The 15,232-nt window shown below is 37.8% G+C and overlaps 2 protein-coding genes across 2 annotated transcripts; one reads left to right on the top strand and one right to left on the bottom strand.

The window, feature by feature from the left end:
• The first annotated feature begins 72 nt into the window (after positions 1-72).
• LOC131778962 (uncharacterized) lies at positions 73-6,804 on the top strand. Its single transcript, XM_059095455.2, has 5 exons — positions 73-476; positions 1,880-2,334; positions 2,689-4,055; positions 4,807-4,984; positions 5,526-6,804. The coding sequence occupies exons 1-5, from the start codon at positions 233-235 to the stop codon at positions 5,955-5,957; spliced, it is 2,676 nt and encodes an 891-aa protein (XP_058951438.2). The 5' UTR covers positions 73-232; the 3' UTR covers positions 5,958-6,804.
• Positions 6,733-12,819, bottom strand: LOC131778963 (DNA double-strand break repair Rad50 ATPase-like). The gene is made up of 4 exons (XM_059095456.2): positions 12,352-12,819; positions 11,325-11,369; positions 8,847-9,943; positions 6,733-8,048 (listed from the first exon to the last, which is right to left on the bottom strand). Exons 1-4 carry the CDS (start codon positions 12,641-12,643, stop codon positions 7,356-7,358), a joined length of 2,127 nt encoding a protein of 708 aa, XP_058951439.2. The 5' UTR covers positions 12,644-12,819; the 3' UTR covers positions 6,733-7,355.
• Positions 12,820-15,232: the final 2,413 nt, after the last annotated feature.

Below are 15,232 nucleotides of genomic sequence, written 5' to 3'. Positions count from 1 at the left end.
AGGCGCGCACTTCTTTTTCTCTCGCTTCTGAATGCGAAATACGTGCTTTGGACAGGCTTCAAGAATGGCGGACACCTAATAAGGCGTGGCAACTAAGCAATCTCCGAGAAACTCCTCTAGACAGATGAGTCACGAGACATATCTAGTTTCGATGGTTAACCGTTTCGATACGCTTTCACTTTTCACGATGATCCCTTCCTCATATTTTTGACGGAATACTACCTCATTCCAAATGACATTTTCCCTGAAAAACATCGACGATGCAGGATTTGGGCTTCGGGAAGGCTCGAAGTTGGAGAGTTTTCTTAACCGGAAATCAGTTGCCGACCATCTCGAAACCAACAACGAGTTAGTGAACGTTTGGGGAAGCTGTGGTCATGTCTTTGTCGCTACTAACGCTGGCCGAAACTTGCACGCTTTTGAATCTATTCCTCGAGCTAAGTGGACGCCGGAGAGTGAAAGTCTTCTTTTACAAGGTTAGGGGGTTGAAAAGTTCTTTGTTGACAACGCGTGGTATTATGCCATAATGGGATGTGGCAATGTCATTTTCATTTGAAGTATTCGTTCGAAGTTGTGTATTTTATAAGGCCCCCTTGGGTCCTGTACGTTAATTTTGACGCCAGGGACGTGTTGTATTTCTTCCGATCGTGAAACTGGAGAGGAATGAAACATTTTCTTTTCTTTATTTTGAAACAACTTCAAATGAACGCTTTAAATTCTCCTCCATCCAAGAAAATACGACAGAGAACCCAACAAAACTTTCGTTAGGGGTGTATGAGCTACCTCTCGGAGTCAGGGCGGGTCACTTCTCTGACATGTCAACTCGCCAACAGCCAGCTCACTAACACCATCAGTAAACTTGCTGACAGTCATCTTTGGTCAACTTGCTGACATACATAATTTTAACTTTGTTTTCAAAGGGAACATAAACAGTGCTTTAAGCCAAAAAATGGTAACAGAAATTAGTGTTGGCAAGTTGATTAGTGGTGTCAGAGAGTTGACTAAAAGTGTTGGTGGGTTGAGTTATGGTGTCAGCATGTTGGTTGTCAGGGTGATGACATGTCAGCAAAGTGACCAGTAACCTTGGAGTCTTATCAGGGGAATGTTTCCAATGATAAACAGTTCTCCACCCAAATGGAAAATGTGTTTTATAGACCTGTAGCTAAGAATTTTATGTGTAATTGTATGGAAAAGGTGACTCAAACTGTCATTTAGAGTGTTCCAATATTTTTATCTCATCATGCAAAGTTGATTAGTAGTTAATTAGGAGCAACTACCTAAGTGCTGCAAACTGGTTTTGTGCTTTTGCATGCAAATTTCAGCACAAAGAACATACATGCAGATAGTTGCCATGATTGCAGCCACTATATGCATACATGTGGGTTTTTCAATCCCTATACTCTCCTCCAGACCACTCAGTTGGGCTTACTGCAGTCCCATGCAGTCCCAATTTGCACCTCTGTTAAATTTTTCTGGAAGTGGATCTTGGATCGTCTTTGAGAGAGGATCAGGGGCTCTTTTCCCAAAGCTGACAATTTAGCCCAGGTTTACTGTGCCACACAATCCCTTCTCCCTCCCAGGAGAGAGAATAATGCTTTAAGGTCACTATAAATGAGCCATGTTGGGGTTCCAATGTTCCTTTTTATCTTCTTTGCTTGGTTTTTTTCAAAACCAGTTTGAAAAAACCACTGGTTTGAAAAACTTAAAACCAAGAAAAAGTTTGAATCCAAAGACATAAAGACCTATCCACTTTACCAGTTAAACCTCAAGAGTGACCAGCATTTAATTTCTCCTCTCAATAATACTGCTAAATCCTAGTCCCTCTCAATTGAATTATTTATGTTAAAGAAAAATTATTTTATTTTATTTTATTTGACAGACCAAGAATCTCCCATCATAAGTGTGCTGTCTAGCAATGAAATTCCATCCCTTATATTTATCATTCACCAAAACAGCATCACAGAATGTTGGGAATTCACTCAGTCAAATTACAAATGGATGAAGAAGAATGAATTTCAATTGAGTAACACAAAGGGAGTCAAGATATTTCAAGTTGTACTTCATCCTCTTGTAAACTCTTTCTTCTGGTGTGAAAGGCGATCTGTCTCTGCATCAAATTTAATCAGCTGTTGTGTCTGTGTGAGACAGGTGATCATTTCTGAGAGGCTTGGGAACAATACTGTAGTGTCTGTCGGCCCATTGGAGGCTATTCTTCATGGATGTCCTCCTATGTCACTTCATGTCATTAGCCGAAGTGTTTGCCTTGTTCCTGATTTTCCAGAGGAATTGAGATGTTTTGTACTCTTTTGGACATTTGTTCAGAGGTCCTTAAAGGTTTGTTAACTAAGCTTATCTATCAATAGACAGATAAACATTTTTCTTAAGTGTGAGACACAGAAAAAATCTGAGTTCCTCTTAAGGATTTAAACCCTGTTGGCTCTAGTTTGTAGGCTTAAGCTCTATGTGTTAAGCCGATCCTTTAACACCAACATCTAATTTCTCCATGAGGTATCATTGCCCAATCAAATATCTAGGTCATAAGAATAAAAGAAATGATCACCAACCAAAAAACTCCTGATTGTTTAACAAATTCTCCTTGTACCATAGACAACTTATAGAGAACACTATGGAGAATTCACATACTGGTGTTATTGAAATCATACTAATATTGTGTTTTTTTTATGGTAGATTTACATATGGAATTATGGTTTTGTTGGAGATGTAGATAAATTTGACTTTAAGGCAATAGTTGCAGAATTACTTTGCCCATGGACCTCAAGCACAAAGAATAACTTACATCATCTGGTTGCAGTCACATCTCATCCTACAACAAATGAACTTCTCGTAATTGACAGTGGTTTGGAGTTATTACTTGTCAAGCTTCAAGACAATGATCCAGTTGTAACTTCCCTCGTTAGACTCCAAACAGATTCTTTGATTTTTCATAGTGACAAAATTTTACATCTCTTTGCTTTTGGTCTCATTGTTGGTGTTGTGTGGTTTTCTGGTAAACTTTCACTTTATGATGTTGGTTGCGGAGCTGAAATATGTGCACTTGAAGACTTGAAAGGACAGAAAGTCCATGTTTGGAAATGCTCTCACTTGGTTAATTCCATTGGATTTTGGTCAGTCAATGGAATTTGGAAGCTTCAATCTGGAACAGTACTTGAAATTGCAGATTGCATCAAGTCCTCTGTTAATTCATCACAATGTGCAAGTGGAGAAAACAATTCCTTTGTGACTCAACAAGAGTCAAATGAATCTTTATGCAGTAATGATCCAAGCAAAAGTTTCTTCATAGCAGATGATTCATTGCTAAAAACTGAATTGGACACTTCATCAGAAAATTTTTTGATTCCTGAAATAGCAAAAGATCAACAGAAATTTGAGAGATCATCAGTTGGTTCTGGACAATCTAAGCACATTGGTGAAGAAGGTTTTTCTGGTCCTCTTTTTGCAGTGAGTCATTTGACTAAGTGGAACTTAACCCACAGGGCATTCAAGCTGGCACTGGACTCAATTGTTTGCTCAGGAATCCTTTCAGGTTCTCCTGTGGCATTTAATGAGATCCCTGAAGCTTTTCTCCATTTGTTGGTCAGTTCCCATTCTCAGGGCCCTGCAATTGCTCTTCTGTTGCTCTGGGAGCATCCTGTACACAGAGAATTTGTTCTGCTAGAACTTGAACAATACATGAATGATCTAGGCATGGACAAAAGTCAGCCAAAAAAGACGCTTTTGAATGAGTTGTTGCATCCATATATGAGTGAATTTCTCCTACTCAATAAACAGTGTAAGTCGGTAAATGACCCCAGTGTCATGGAAATAATGCAGTCACCCACCCTACCTACAAACTCTGTTACACAGGAGATCTTCAGCTTGCTGGAGACATTTGACAGCAGTCCTCTTGAAATGGTGCCACTTGAAAGGCTTAGCACATTGAGTCGTCAGAATTCACACAAGGTTCTTGAGCATGTGGCAGATTATTTGAAGATTGATTTTGAGGAGGATGAATTCACAGAAAGTCAGTGGCAGCAACGATGGAGAAAAATATACAGGTTTGTAACAGGCATATACAATAGAAATCTTTCTTACAGTCAGCGATGATCTTTAACACAACAACACCAAGACTTCAAAGCCAGCTCTTTTAGTGAATGACAACAGGCATATGTACTAGTACCGCTCTCAACATTTTTTTGTTCTTTTCGATTGCCTCCATGACATACTCAATACATTAAAAGTTAGAGAGTGACAGTCAAATCTATGGGACTGGAGATGTAAAATATGCTGACCTCTAAAACTCAAAATAAAAAAAATTGGAAAAAATATAAATCCATTTGTGTTGGTACAGGACCTCTCAGAGGAGTTGGAAGTTAAGGGGTTGATTAGGTGGATTTTCTTCACATTCACACATTCACTTAAACATTTGACCCTGAGAGTGATAGAAATCTAATTTCTCCTTTCAATACCACCCCTGAATCCCATTTTAATGCCACTAGAATAAGGGAAATGATCACCAACTTAAGGAGCTCTTGATTGTTAAATGAATTCTCCATGTCAGCACCATAGGAAATCTATAGATTATTATAGAGAATAAGCTGATTGATGTTAGGATGAAAAGGGTTAATGACACATTTTGCATTAATCTTACCAGGATGTCACCCCTAAGCAATATTTTGGTCAAATTTTCCCGCAATAATTTTTTAGTGTAAATGTAAGACAAGGTGCACAAAATGGATCATTCTGTTGTTTTTAATATGAGGAGTCTGGAGTAGATAGTAGAATGACTTCTAGAAATGTCTCTTTTAGAATTGACTGGAGAAGCGGTAGATGGCAGAGAAGTAAATTAGCTCTCAAGGACCCATATAATGCGATGTTGAACATTCTTCTACGGATGTTTTATGAGTCAAAATCTAATCGGTTGGTGAAATCAGTGGAGAAGGGAATTGGGACAGTACGGATGGAAGAATCAGATGACAGATCAGAGGTTTGAAATTTTCATAAGGGTTTATTATTGTGTCTTCTTGAACTGGTATCAGGCCCATTGATAAATATAGTCGTTATAGCATTATAGCCATGCAATCAAGGTCTGAGAATTTCTTTGCTGTGTTTTTTCATTTCAATTTAATTTTTCAGTTAGTTTAATAAACATTTGTGGTTGTTGTTGTTTTTTTTATGTTTTTTTTTGTGACTTCAATTTTCTAAAGGAAAGTAAATCTATAGAAATGGGGGGGGGGGGGGTGTGGAGCTTGAAATGAGCTGTCATTCAATTTCAGTTTATTTTTTAAGACCAAGTACAGAGTATAGCAACTCTAAATGCAATCCTACAGGACTGCAACATCAAGGGCAATCCAAGAAGACAACAATGCTAAATGCAATCCTAAAATACTGCACTGAATTAACAATTTCTCTAAACATCAAAACACCAAACTACTGTAGATCTACATCAAGCCTATTTTTGTGAATCATGTTCCGGTTTACCTTGGTCCTATTTCAACTTTTAACACTTTCTTTATGCTGTTTTCTAGGAGTTTGTCACCCAGTCTGTGTTGGAGTGTCTTCCTGTTTTAAGTATAAGGCACACCAATGCCAAGTCAGTCTTGGCACACTCTCAGCTGTGTTACTCAGCTGGGCAAGAGATACAAGCTCTGCATTTACTTCTAAGTCACCAAATGTGGAAAGAAGCCATTGACTTTATTTCTCATTGTGGAGAGGGTAGTGAAAATCCAATGTTACTTTTTATCATGTTGATAAAGGGCCTCCAGAGCAGGAAGGCACCTAGTAAGATGCTAATAGATGCCCTCAATTTAAAGCCCAAGGACTTGAGCACTGATGAGATTTTGGCAGTACTGAAGGATCAAGCCATTGAAACTAAGGAACCTTTTGCAAAGGGTGTAGGACGGACAACTGTGGGTGAAATGAGGCCTTTTCTTGATGCCCTCTTTTCCTATGAGTTGTGAAACCATAGTTTTCCATATAAGATATCAAACTTAGCAAAATATCACAGATATTGCATTAATGTTTCAGCCTTTTCACTCCCAAAATCTCCTTTAGTTTGTCATTCTCCTTCCTGTTTGTCATACAACTCCTATGAAGTGAGTTTAGAGAGTCTGGTCTTGGATCAACTAATAATCTCCTAATTGACATTTTTCTTTATTCTCATTACTTGTCTGCTTGATATTCTATTTATATTGTAATGAGAAAATTATGTCTTGATCACTCATGGGAGTTTAAGGATAAAGGGTTGATTAAGAGGTAACCAGCATGTAATTTGCTCAATTTAATCCAACCCAGTGCTGCAAATAGACAAACTTGTAAGTGTAAGAGTATTGTTTTGATATAACACCAAATTCCCTTATCTAATTAACAAGGAAATGTGTAGCCACAAGAAGGGAGAATTTAGTGTCAGATCTTAGAGATAAAAGGACTGGACCATTATTACTCCTCCTTTTGCTGTTTTTAGACTTGAGTCATACGGTCTCGTAGGGGTTTTGTGTAAATGTTGGCTGTTATTCATCTCTGGAAAATTGTTTCAAAGTCAAAATTTTGAATTGTTTGTCCGTTTTATTTCCTGTATGTGCTCTGACTCGTATGACTTGAATGACTTAAAAACTTACCAGATGATTTCAACGTCATCAGATATGAAACTAGCTAAATATACTAAATGAAGAACAAGAGTATTTGAATTTTTGAAAAATTATTATTTTCATAAAATATGTTATAATGTTATAAGTTTATATTTATATAATTTAATGTTACATACTTGAGATTTTGATAAGGAATGAGAATAAATGGACTTCTATTCTACCATTTAACTTTTTTTTTCCCTTTTTTTTTTTTTTTTCGTTTTATACATATGTAAGATTACATTTAAAACCCCTTTCTTTTGTCAAGCGATTTTTTCCGTTCGATGTGAATCATGCAAAGATTTTTGTTGAAGTTATGCGGTTTAGCTAGACGTGAAACTAAAAAACGGGCGAATTGTAATACATTGCTTTGATTTGACCACCAGGAAATTCGATATTCCTTTAGTCTCTTCGGTTTTCAAGTTTCTCCTTAACCGATGTTAACAGACTGACATGCTAGAAAAAAACTTTAAACTACGTACTGCTAAAAGGTAAAAATGTTAAAAACATCAGTGTTACAAAATGTAGTTAGTTCCTGTAACTAAATATGCAAACGAAATAAACATACATATATTTATGTATGCGCACGCTCATTGGATTTCTGTGAAATGCGTGAAAGATGTTCTTAGTCTTTCGATTGTCAAATGCGTGTTTAGTCTTTTACCCAGATTTCCCATTGTCAAACTGAGTGTGACGATTGTTTCTGATCGCTACATGGAAAAGTTCTTTATGTTACATATTATCCGCCCTCGTCTGGTACATGATTGGTTCCGTGAGACGACGATTGCGTCGCTCGCCTTCAGTAAGTCTGATAGCCCGTGTTCGTGAGCGGAATTGCTTACTTGGCGAGCCATTCTTACTTTCTTCGCTCGGAAATGTGTTGCTTTGCTCGTCATCTCCCTCATTGCGATCTTCTTCCGCTAGATTCGAATCTTGAAGATGAAGTGAGAAAAGATCTGTGCCTACTACAGGGGCAGACATCTTGCGATATCCAAGCTTACGAACATCTGTGGAGCAGGTAATCGCGGCGTTCAGCGCGTCCGGAAACTTGTCGCCGACGCTTGTCATTGGCGGACACATTGTCGCTATCTGTGCAAAAGGCAGGATTTGCTTCATTCTATAACGATCAAGGCTGCAATCTTCTCTAGTTTTCAGTGGTAGGCTTTCAAATTCAGGCACGAGTTTGGCCAGTTTCTCGTCAAAGCTGTTACTTTTCCGAATGGCTTTGTTCGCGGGCCGTGGAGCCCTGTTGTCATGTTGGAATCGCCTTTGAATACTCCCCACCAGCTCCCTGGGTGCGCGCGCTTTACTCCAGGTGAAGACCTCGTCGTCCCCATTTCCACTCGGTTCATGCTCATGCACGTCTTGTATTTGGCTTACATCCTGGTGATCCTCCTCTTCCATATAAGGCTTGGAGGTTAATTCCTTATAAGAAGAGGATAAATAATCAAACGCAACACAAAATCAGGTTCAGAGTATAAGGCAATTTTCGTTGAGAAATGAAGGACTGTAGGTTGCAATGTGTTTGATCTATACATATAGATCTTGGCGTTTAGACATCTAAAGAGAATGAAACCGCTCCATGGTCCTTTTCGATGGTGGAAACGAAAGAGACGGCCGAAGTTGAGTTGAACGAAATGTCAAGCTTTAACCATTTTACTCTTAACGACGTGTAAATTATTTAGACTCTTCCCCGAAGTCATTTCTTTTTCGCGTAGGATAAAATTAATTTAATTTTTTCATATATAAATTATTCTGAATTTGATCGCTTTAACCCTTTTCCCCTAAGAGTGACTAGCATCTAATTTCTCCTTACAATATCCCCCCTGAATCAAACATTTAGGTCATGAGGATAAAGGAAATGATCACTAACTAAAGAAGTGATTATTAAACAAATTCTCCTTCTCAGCACCTTCGGAATGTATAGAGAACAGTATGGAGATTATGCATACCGACATCAGGATGTAAAGGGTTAAAAGGAAGAAATGAGCTGATCATTGACTTTCACACAGAAGCATACAGGTTCAAAACCTCTTGAGTTCCTAGTCTGCTTTTAGGCTTCTTTCGTGCAACCCAAAGTTACTTGTACTATTTCGTGGATAATGTCTGCATTTCATCATAGTCTCCTCTACTAACTATGATTTCATATACGAAATGTATACAGCACACACTACTTAATATCATTAAAATCTTTACAGCTCGTAAACATTCTAGTCATAATACCTTTTTCGCCAACTCTGTCTCCAAAGTAGAGATCCTCTCCCTCAATTCCTCATTATCTGCTTTCTCTTTATTCAACATTGTCTTCGCAGAAACAAGCTCATCTTTGGTTTCGTCGTATTTCTTCTCAAACTGTCGTACATATTCGGTCTGCTGTCTGAGACTCAATTCTTTAGACTCCAATGCTTTTTTATGTCGCTGGTTGATTTCTTCCACCTCTTTCCTAATCTGGTCTACCTCTATGGCGGAATCTGTCGCGGATTTAGAGAAAAAATCGCGTTCCTCTCTATAAATTTTGGCACTATCTTCAACCTCTTTGCAGTTTTGTCTTAGTTCCACCAAAACACGTTCTTTATGGTTGAGTTTGATTCTAAGGTCAGAAATCTCATCGTGCATCCGCGAGCACTCGCTATGCACGGTTTTCTGGTTTTTCAGCATTTCTTCTTTCTCGGCTACTATTAAATCAAATCGAGCCTTCAGAGCTTCTGTCCACCGTTGTACCTCGTTAAGATCGTTCTCTTTATCCTGCAGCTCACATCGTAACTTTGCATTCTCGAACTGCACTTCGCGCAGTTTCATTTTCAGTGTTTCGCATATCTTCATCTCCTCTGTCTGTGATCGTAGTTGTTGCGACAACTTGTTTGTCTCCTTCCGTTCAATAGCGTAATCTTGGTTGACTTTACTCAATTGCTTCAACACTTCATCTTCTCGCTTTCCAAATTCATCTATTTGCTTTCTGAGCGTTTCATTTTCCTCGTGCGCTGTTAGCAACTTCATTTGAAGCTGGATGATAAACTGATTTGTTCGCCCCTCACGTTGGACCGCCTCGAACCGCTGCAGGAGATTCTCGCCCGTCTTGTTAGCAGTCGATTGAGCCTCGTTGGCCAAAGCGTCCTCAGTGGCCGAGACCTGTTTTTCCAAACAGTTTATTCTGCGTTGCAACCGGTTTTGTTCGATGAAGGCATCCTCGAGCTTTTTCTTAAGTTCATTGTTGTCTTTAAGGACCTGATCGTGACGTAAAGTTAATTCGTGTAATTCCTTGGTAAGAATCTTGGAGTAATTACTGAGGATATCTACGTCCAGAAAGGTAGATCCGCCACCTGTCAAGGACAGAACTAATATCAGTTCCATTCCCGAATATGAGGAATCATAGCCCAAGAAAAATTCTCTTAACCCTTCAACTCCCATAAGTGACCAAGAAAATATTTCTCCTTACCAAATCAACATAGTATCAAACAGGCAAGCGATGAGAATAAAGAAAAATATCAGTCAGGGGATTATTAATTGATTCAATAGCAAATCCTCAGAACTAACATCATAAGAATTGTATGGCAGACAGTAAGGAGAATTACTGATGAGATCTTGGGAGTGAAAGGGTTAATCGGATAAACCTTTTGGGTTACACCCACTAGAGGAATAGAGACGCCAACCACAGTTACGAAAATTTGCGTCATATCCTCTAATTTGTGTCATTTTGTTTGTGCTTCTGGGACATTCGTTTTCATTGTTGTTAGTTGAGCTTTTTTTTCTTTTGTAGTCGTAAGTAATATTTATTATTTTTATTTTCAGCAAAATATTTATAATCGCTTGAGCTGTAGTTTCGTTATTTCCTTATTCCGGTCACTTTGCTTTTGTACATAGTTTCCGAGTTTGTCACCTATTGTGTTTAATCCTTTAACCCCTTAGAGTGACTAGCATCAAAATTCTCCTTACAATATCGCCACTGAATCACACATTGATGTCATGAGAATAAAGGAAATGATCACCAACTAAAGAAACTCTTGATTATTGGACAAATTCTCCTTGTCAGCACCTTAGTAAATGTACAGAGAACAGTATGGAGAATAATGATGTTAGGGTGTAAAGGGTTGAATGTGTTGACTTTTCTACGTCCCGGGTTCATTATGATTCATGTTGTTGGGTGTCTGAATGCAATGTCGCTGTTAGGAAAATTTAACTTGCTTTTTTTACCGCCTTCACCGAAACATCGAACTAGTACAATGTTATAACCAAAGTTGGAGGTTAATGTCTAAACGCTCTTCCCTTTGAAATTTTGGAATTATTCAAAACGAATTGATTGAAATATCAAAACTTTTGCATGTATTAACTCCTTTAATACACGACGCTCAAAAAATAAAAAATAGTAGTTGTCTGCGAGCGCGAGTAATCACTGAATGGACTGGATAAGATTTTAAACATACCCGAAAAAAGACCACCTGTAGAGTTTCGACAAAGAGGATCATCTTTTTTTGAGAGAGCCCACTAGGGGACATTTCTATTCAAGAGATATTAATAAGAGTTTTGTTTCGTCTAGCCATAGTCTTAACTTCGCTTAACACATCAAAGAGTAACGAGACGAAATAGATCTATTCAACATGACCGCCATAACAGACGTACTATTTTTTCTTTCGTAACACGAACGAAATAATGTGTCATGTCCAGCTTATAAAGAACACAAAATAAATTAGATTCTAAACTTACCACTGATGATATGGCTCTTAACATCTGACAAGATGGGATTGTCACCTGTGTAAATAAGGATTTGATTGACCGTGATCAGATCTATGGCAAGAAATAAAGTGTTTTTGTATCGTGTTTTGGTGTGTGTGTGTGTCTTGTTATTTATTTAATCATTTATAATTTATCCATTCATCTATTCATCTATTTATTCATTTATTTTAAGAAAACAGTTAGCAAAATAACATATTTTAACGAGTTCTTATCTAAAGTTATTTTATTTCTCCACTTCAACACTTTCGATATGGAAATTACGTCGAAGATTCTACTCTGATCATTTTAAATTCGAGAAGTTTCGAGCTATACGTTTACAAAAAAAAAAAGACGTTGGCTGCTAAAAGATTTCTGTTAAAAAAATCGTTTAGATTCTTCCTCATTGATTACACCTCAATGTGTTCGCCGTGTCTAAAAAAATTCATATTTTTTATTCATAAAGGCTAAGGAAGTCTAGGTCAAACTGATTGGGGAAGTGAAACTCGTTGGTCGTCGGTTTATGCTCGTCGTAGTTTGCAGCTAGTTGGAATTTCATGTTGTTGTTTTGCGGAGCCGGAAACTGTCCGGTAATGAGCAAAATTTGAATGTAAATGTTATCAAAATCCGAGTTTTCTGAATTTACATTGGAAAACTATCAAATGGCAAACGTTCCTACGTTTCAACAATCAGCTCGTCTCTGATTTAGGAAACTTCCTGTTTGGTGATTATGACGTTAACACAATTAAAATGGTTCTATCTTCAGCTTATATCACTGGATTATTCGCTGAAAATTTAAACCTTTGAATTTCCTTTTAACGGCATGTTTGCTAAACCTGACGTTTGAATCGATTAGGCAACCCCTATTAAGTGATATTGCCATGTCCGCATTCAAGAGGTCAGCCAGTGATTTCTTTACGCGACCAGATCGTTCGGGCTTTATTTACAACATTAAAGTGGTTGGAGAGATAGTAAAAGCCAGTTTGGTCGTTTATATCTCTAATGCAACAAAACTACTTACTTTTTGTTGCACTTTCCCCCGTCACCATTTCATACAGGCTTGGATTGAGAATCTGCAAGGCGTCTATAAAGTGGCAAAATGCCTTCTGTCCCTTCATTTCTAGAATATCTAAGAACCTGCCAGCCTTTGACTCGCTCGTCTTCTCGGCTTGAATCAACTCAAAGTCTGCCTTATCAAAGGAAGATTTGCTGATTAGGTAGTCGAACAGAAACGTTCGATCCATCTGAAGATGTTGTATGATATGCAAGCGATGTTTTGTCAAAATCTCTGCGGACGTTTCTTCTAGTTCCATCGTAAGATGCCAATATTCCGTTCTCAGTAAATGCTTATGAGGTGAATACTACTCACGATTGATGGATCGCTCTCACTAAGGCGATGGTAAGCAGAACCGCACAGATCGTAACTTTTGCACTTGAAAATGAAATCACGCCTGGGTGCTGATCGTGCTTCTATACGTATGGATTTGTATGTCTGATGCGCGACTTTCGTTCAATATACATTGCCCAATCAGAGAATTCACTTTCACTGAAACACAATATGTGAAGAGGAGCGAATCATTTTAATGAACGAACATATGATCAATGAAGCGAAGAAAATATAAAAAAAGGCTTGTAAATGAACCAAACAATGGTATCGAAACGATACGTTTCGCATCGTGGAATTCATATGAAATGTTTCACACTGTGCAATTTAGTCTGTTTATTTATAAATTTGTTCATTTGCGATATTTAGACAAGCCAGCCCAGTTGAGCGTTACAGCTGGTTTAAGTTGGGGCCGATATTAACAATAACATAGTGAGACCACCACACCGGGAAACCGCAACTGTTTGTAAGAAGTGTGTGCCTTGACTTCCTATGATAATTTATCGCAAATTTTTGTTATGCCTCGTCTCTAATAGGCCACATTCAGATCATAAAGCGTAACAAAAGTGATTCTAAAAAGCTTTCGATCTTTTACCATGTTTTATTTTTTTAGGGGAGTCGACGAAAAAGTTTTTACTTGAAAAAATACGAGATAGCTTATCATAATTATACAGAAGCAAAGTGCGCGTATCAAGTGCAAAAATAAATTATTGAAACCCTGCAAGTGGCATCTTGCGATCAGTCAAAACAACAGCATACGATGAAAACAATAATATACAATGATACCTTCACATCTTTAAGGCACAAGAAAGTTGAAAGTCCGGCTAAACAGTTCAAGGAATTGTTCAGTCTGGTTTGTTACTTCTTTGCACTGAATTAACCCTCTTCAGCATTGAATTACCTGAAAACTGCATACATCTTAACCAATCAGAACTGAGTCATTTTTTCATGTATCTTATTAAAGGTAAAAAACGTGCACATGGACTCAAATCGCTGGTGCAATACGTTTTCAAACGCATGATTTTTAAAACGAGTCGATGTAAGTTAATTTCGAAACTGAGCATGTGATTCGCCAAAAATTCTCGCCATCTTGTTATCTGTAGCTCAGTTGAAAGGCATCCGACAACGGAATCAAATCTAGTTGGGATTCCATTCCAGACGGCGGACTCTGATTTTTTATAAGAATCTTTCGACTTTGCCAAGTGGAATCACAGGTCGGCAATATTTGAATGTTCATCACTTGCTCCCGGCTGATGTATTACTGATGTTAAAACCTAATGTATGGAAAATTTGGTAAACTTGGTCTCAGTTTATAGTGAAGAAAATACAAAATAATCGCCATTTTGCAAATAATTTTGTTCTGTTATCTGATTGAGGTGATCTGAACTGGTTTCTTCGTCTGTCCGACTCACGAAAAATTGAAATTTTTTAAAATATCTTTAACATCTTTGTTTACTTTAAGCCCTCTGAAAGCTCCGTATTCCTTGTGTGTCACTGCTTTTCAATAAACCTTCCACAGTTGAAAATCTTACGAAATTTTTGCATCTTAGAAGTTCCCATGATGTTGTTGCTTTCAACGAGAATACTTTAACTTCGTAGCGCTTGACGCACTGACAATATCATAGCGCCCAGGCCACTGGTCTCAACTCGAACGTGATGTCAAGGAATGACGACACAATGGTTACCATGGAACTAGTCATAAACACATCAGAAAATTTTTGCATCTCGATCGTGTCAAGTGGTTTCTGTACTGAGCTCGGAGTTAAAATGGATTCTTCGCTTTTATTACATGCTTCAAATGAAAAGTTCAGTTACTTAATGAGCAAAGACTTACGCTGCAGCAAAAGGTTTGTAGAACGATTTCTGGTCCGTATAAAACGAGTGCTTTGCCAGAGAGCCTATGGTGCTGATCTTCACACTGAGAGCCAACACGAATCCCTCGAAGTCTGACATGCGGGAAGCAAATAAGCAATAAGGTGGGCGTTTCCCGTTTGTCACTTTATTGGTTAATTTCAAGTGTGTCCGATACGCTTCGTTATCAGAATGAGTACAACAGAAATATGCTGCATCAAGTTTCTTTTTTTTTCCCTCCTCTTTCGCGAGCGCGAAATCATGATAAGATTCAAAAGTTTTGCTCATCCACTGCACTTATCAAAAATTCGTTTTTAACAGGCTTTTCACAGCGATAGTTTATTAAAAAACCACTGAATTTATGAATGAGTTGTCTCCTAAAAGTATTTATTGTAGTTGACGAAATTCAAGATTATAAACAAGAGAAATAAAAAGCTCGCGAAAAACAAATACTTTCCATTATGGAAAATCTCTCCTCAAATCACTTTAGTGCATTATAACCATGATAAAAACAATCAGTGTAAAATACTTTTATGAAAAAAGGACTAAAGCCTGACTCTATAATTGGAGACGCATTGAAACGTGTTGAATCAACCACAAAATCTCAAATTTCAAAATTCTAATAATCCCCTAATTGACATTTTTCTTTATTCTCATTACTTGTCTG

This window comes from Pocillopora verrucosa, chromosome 8, assembly GCF_036669915.1.
Source record: "Pocillopora verrucosa isolate sample1 chromosome 8, ASM3666991v2, whole genome shotgun sequence".
NCBI lineage: Eukaryota > Metazoa > Cnidaria > Anthozoa > Scleractinia > Pocilloporidae > Pocillopora > Pocillopora verrucosa.
Note: the sequence above shows the minus strand (reverse complement) of the source record. Positions and strands in the feature narration are given on the sequence as shown.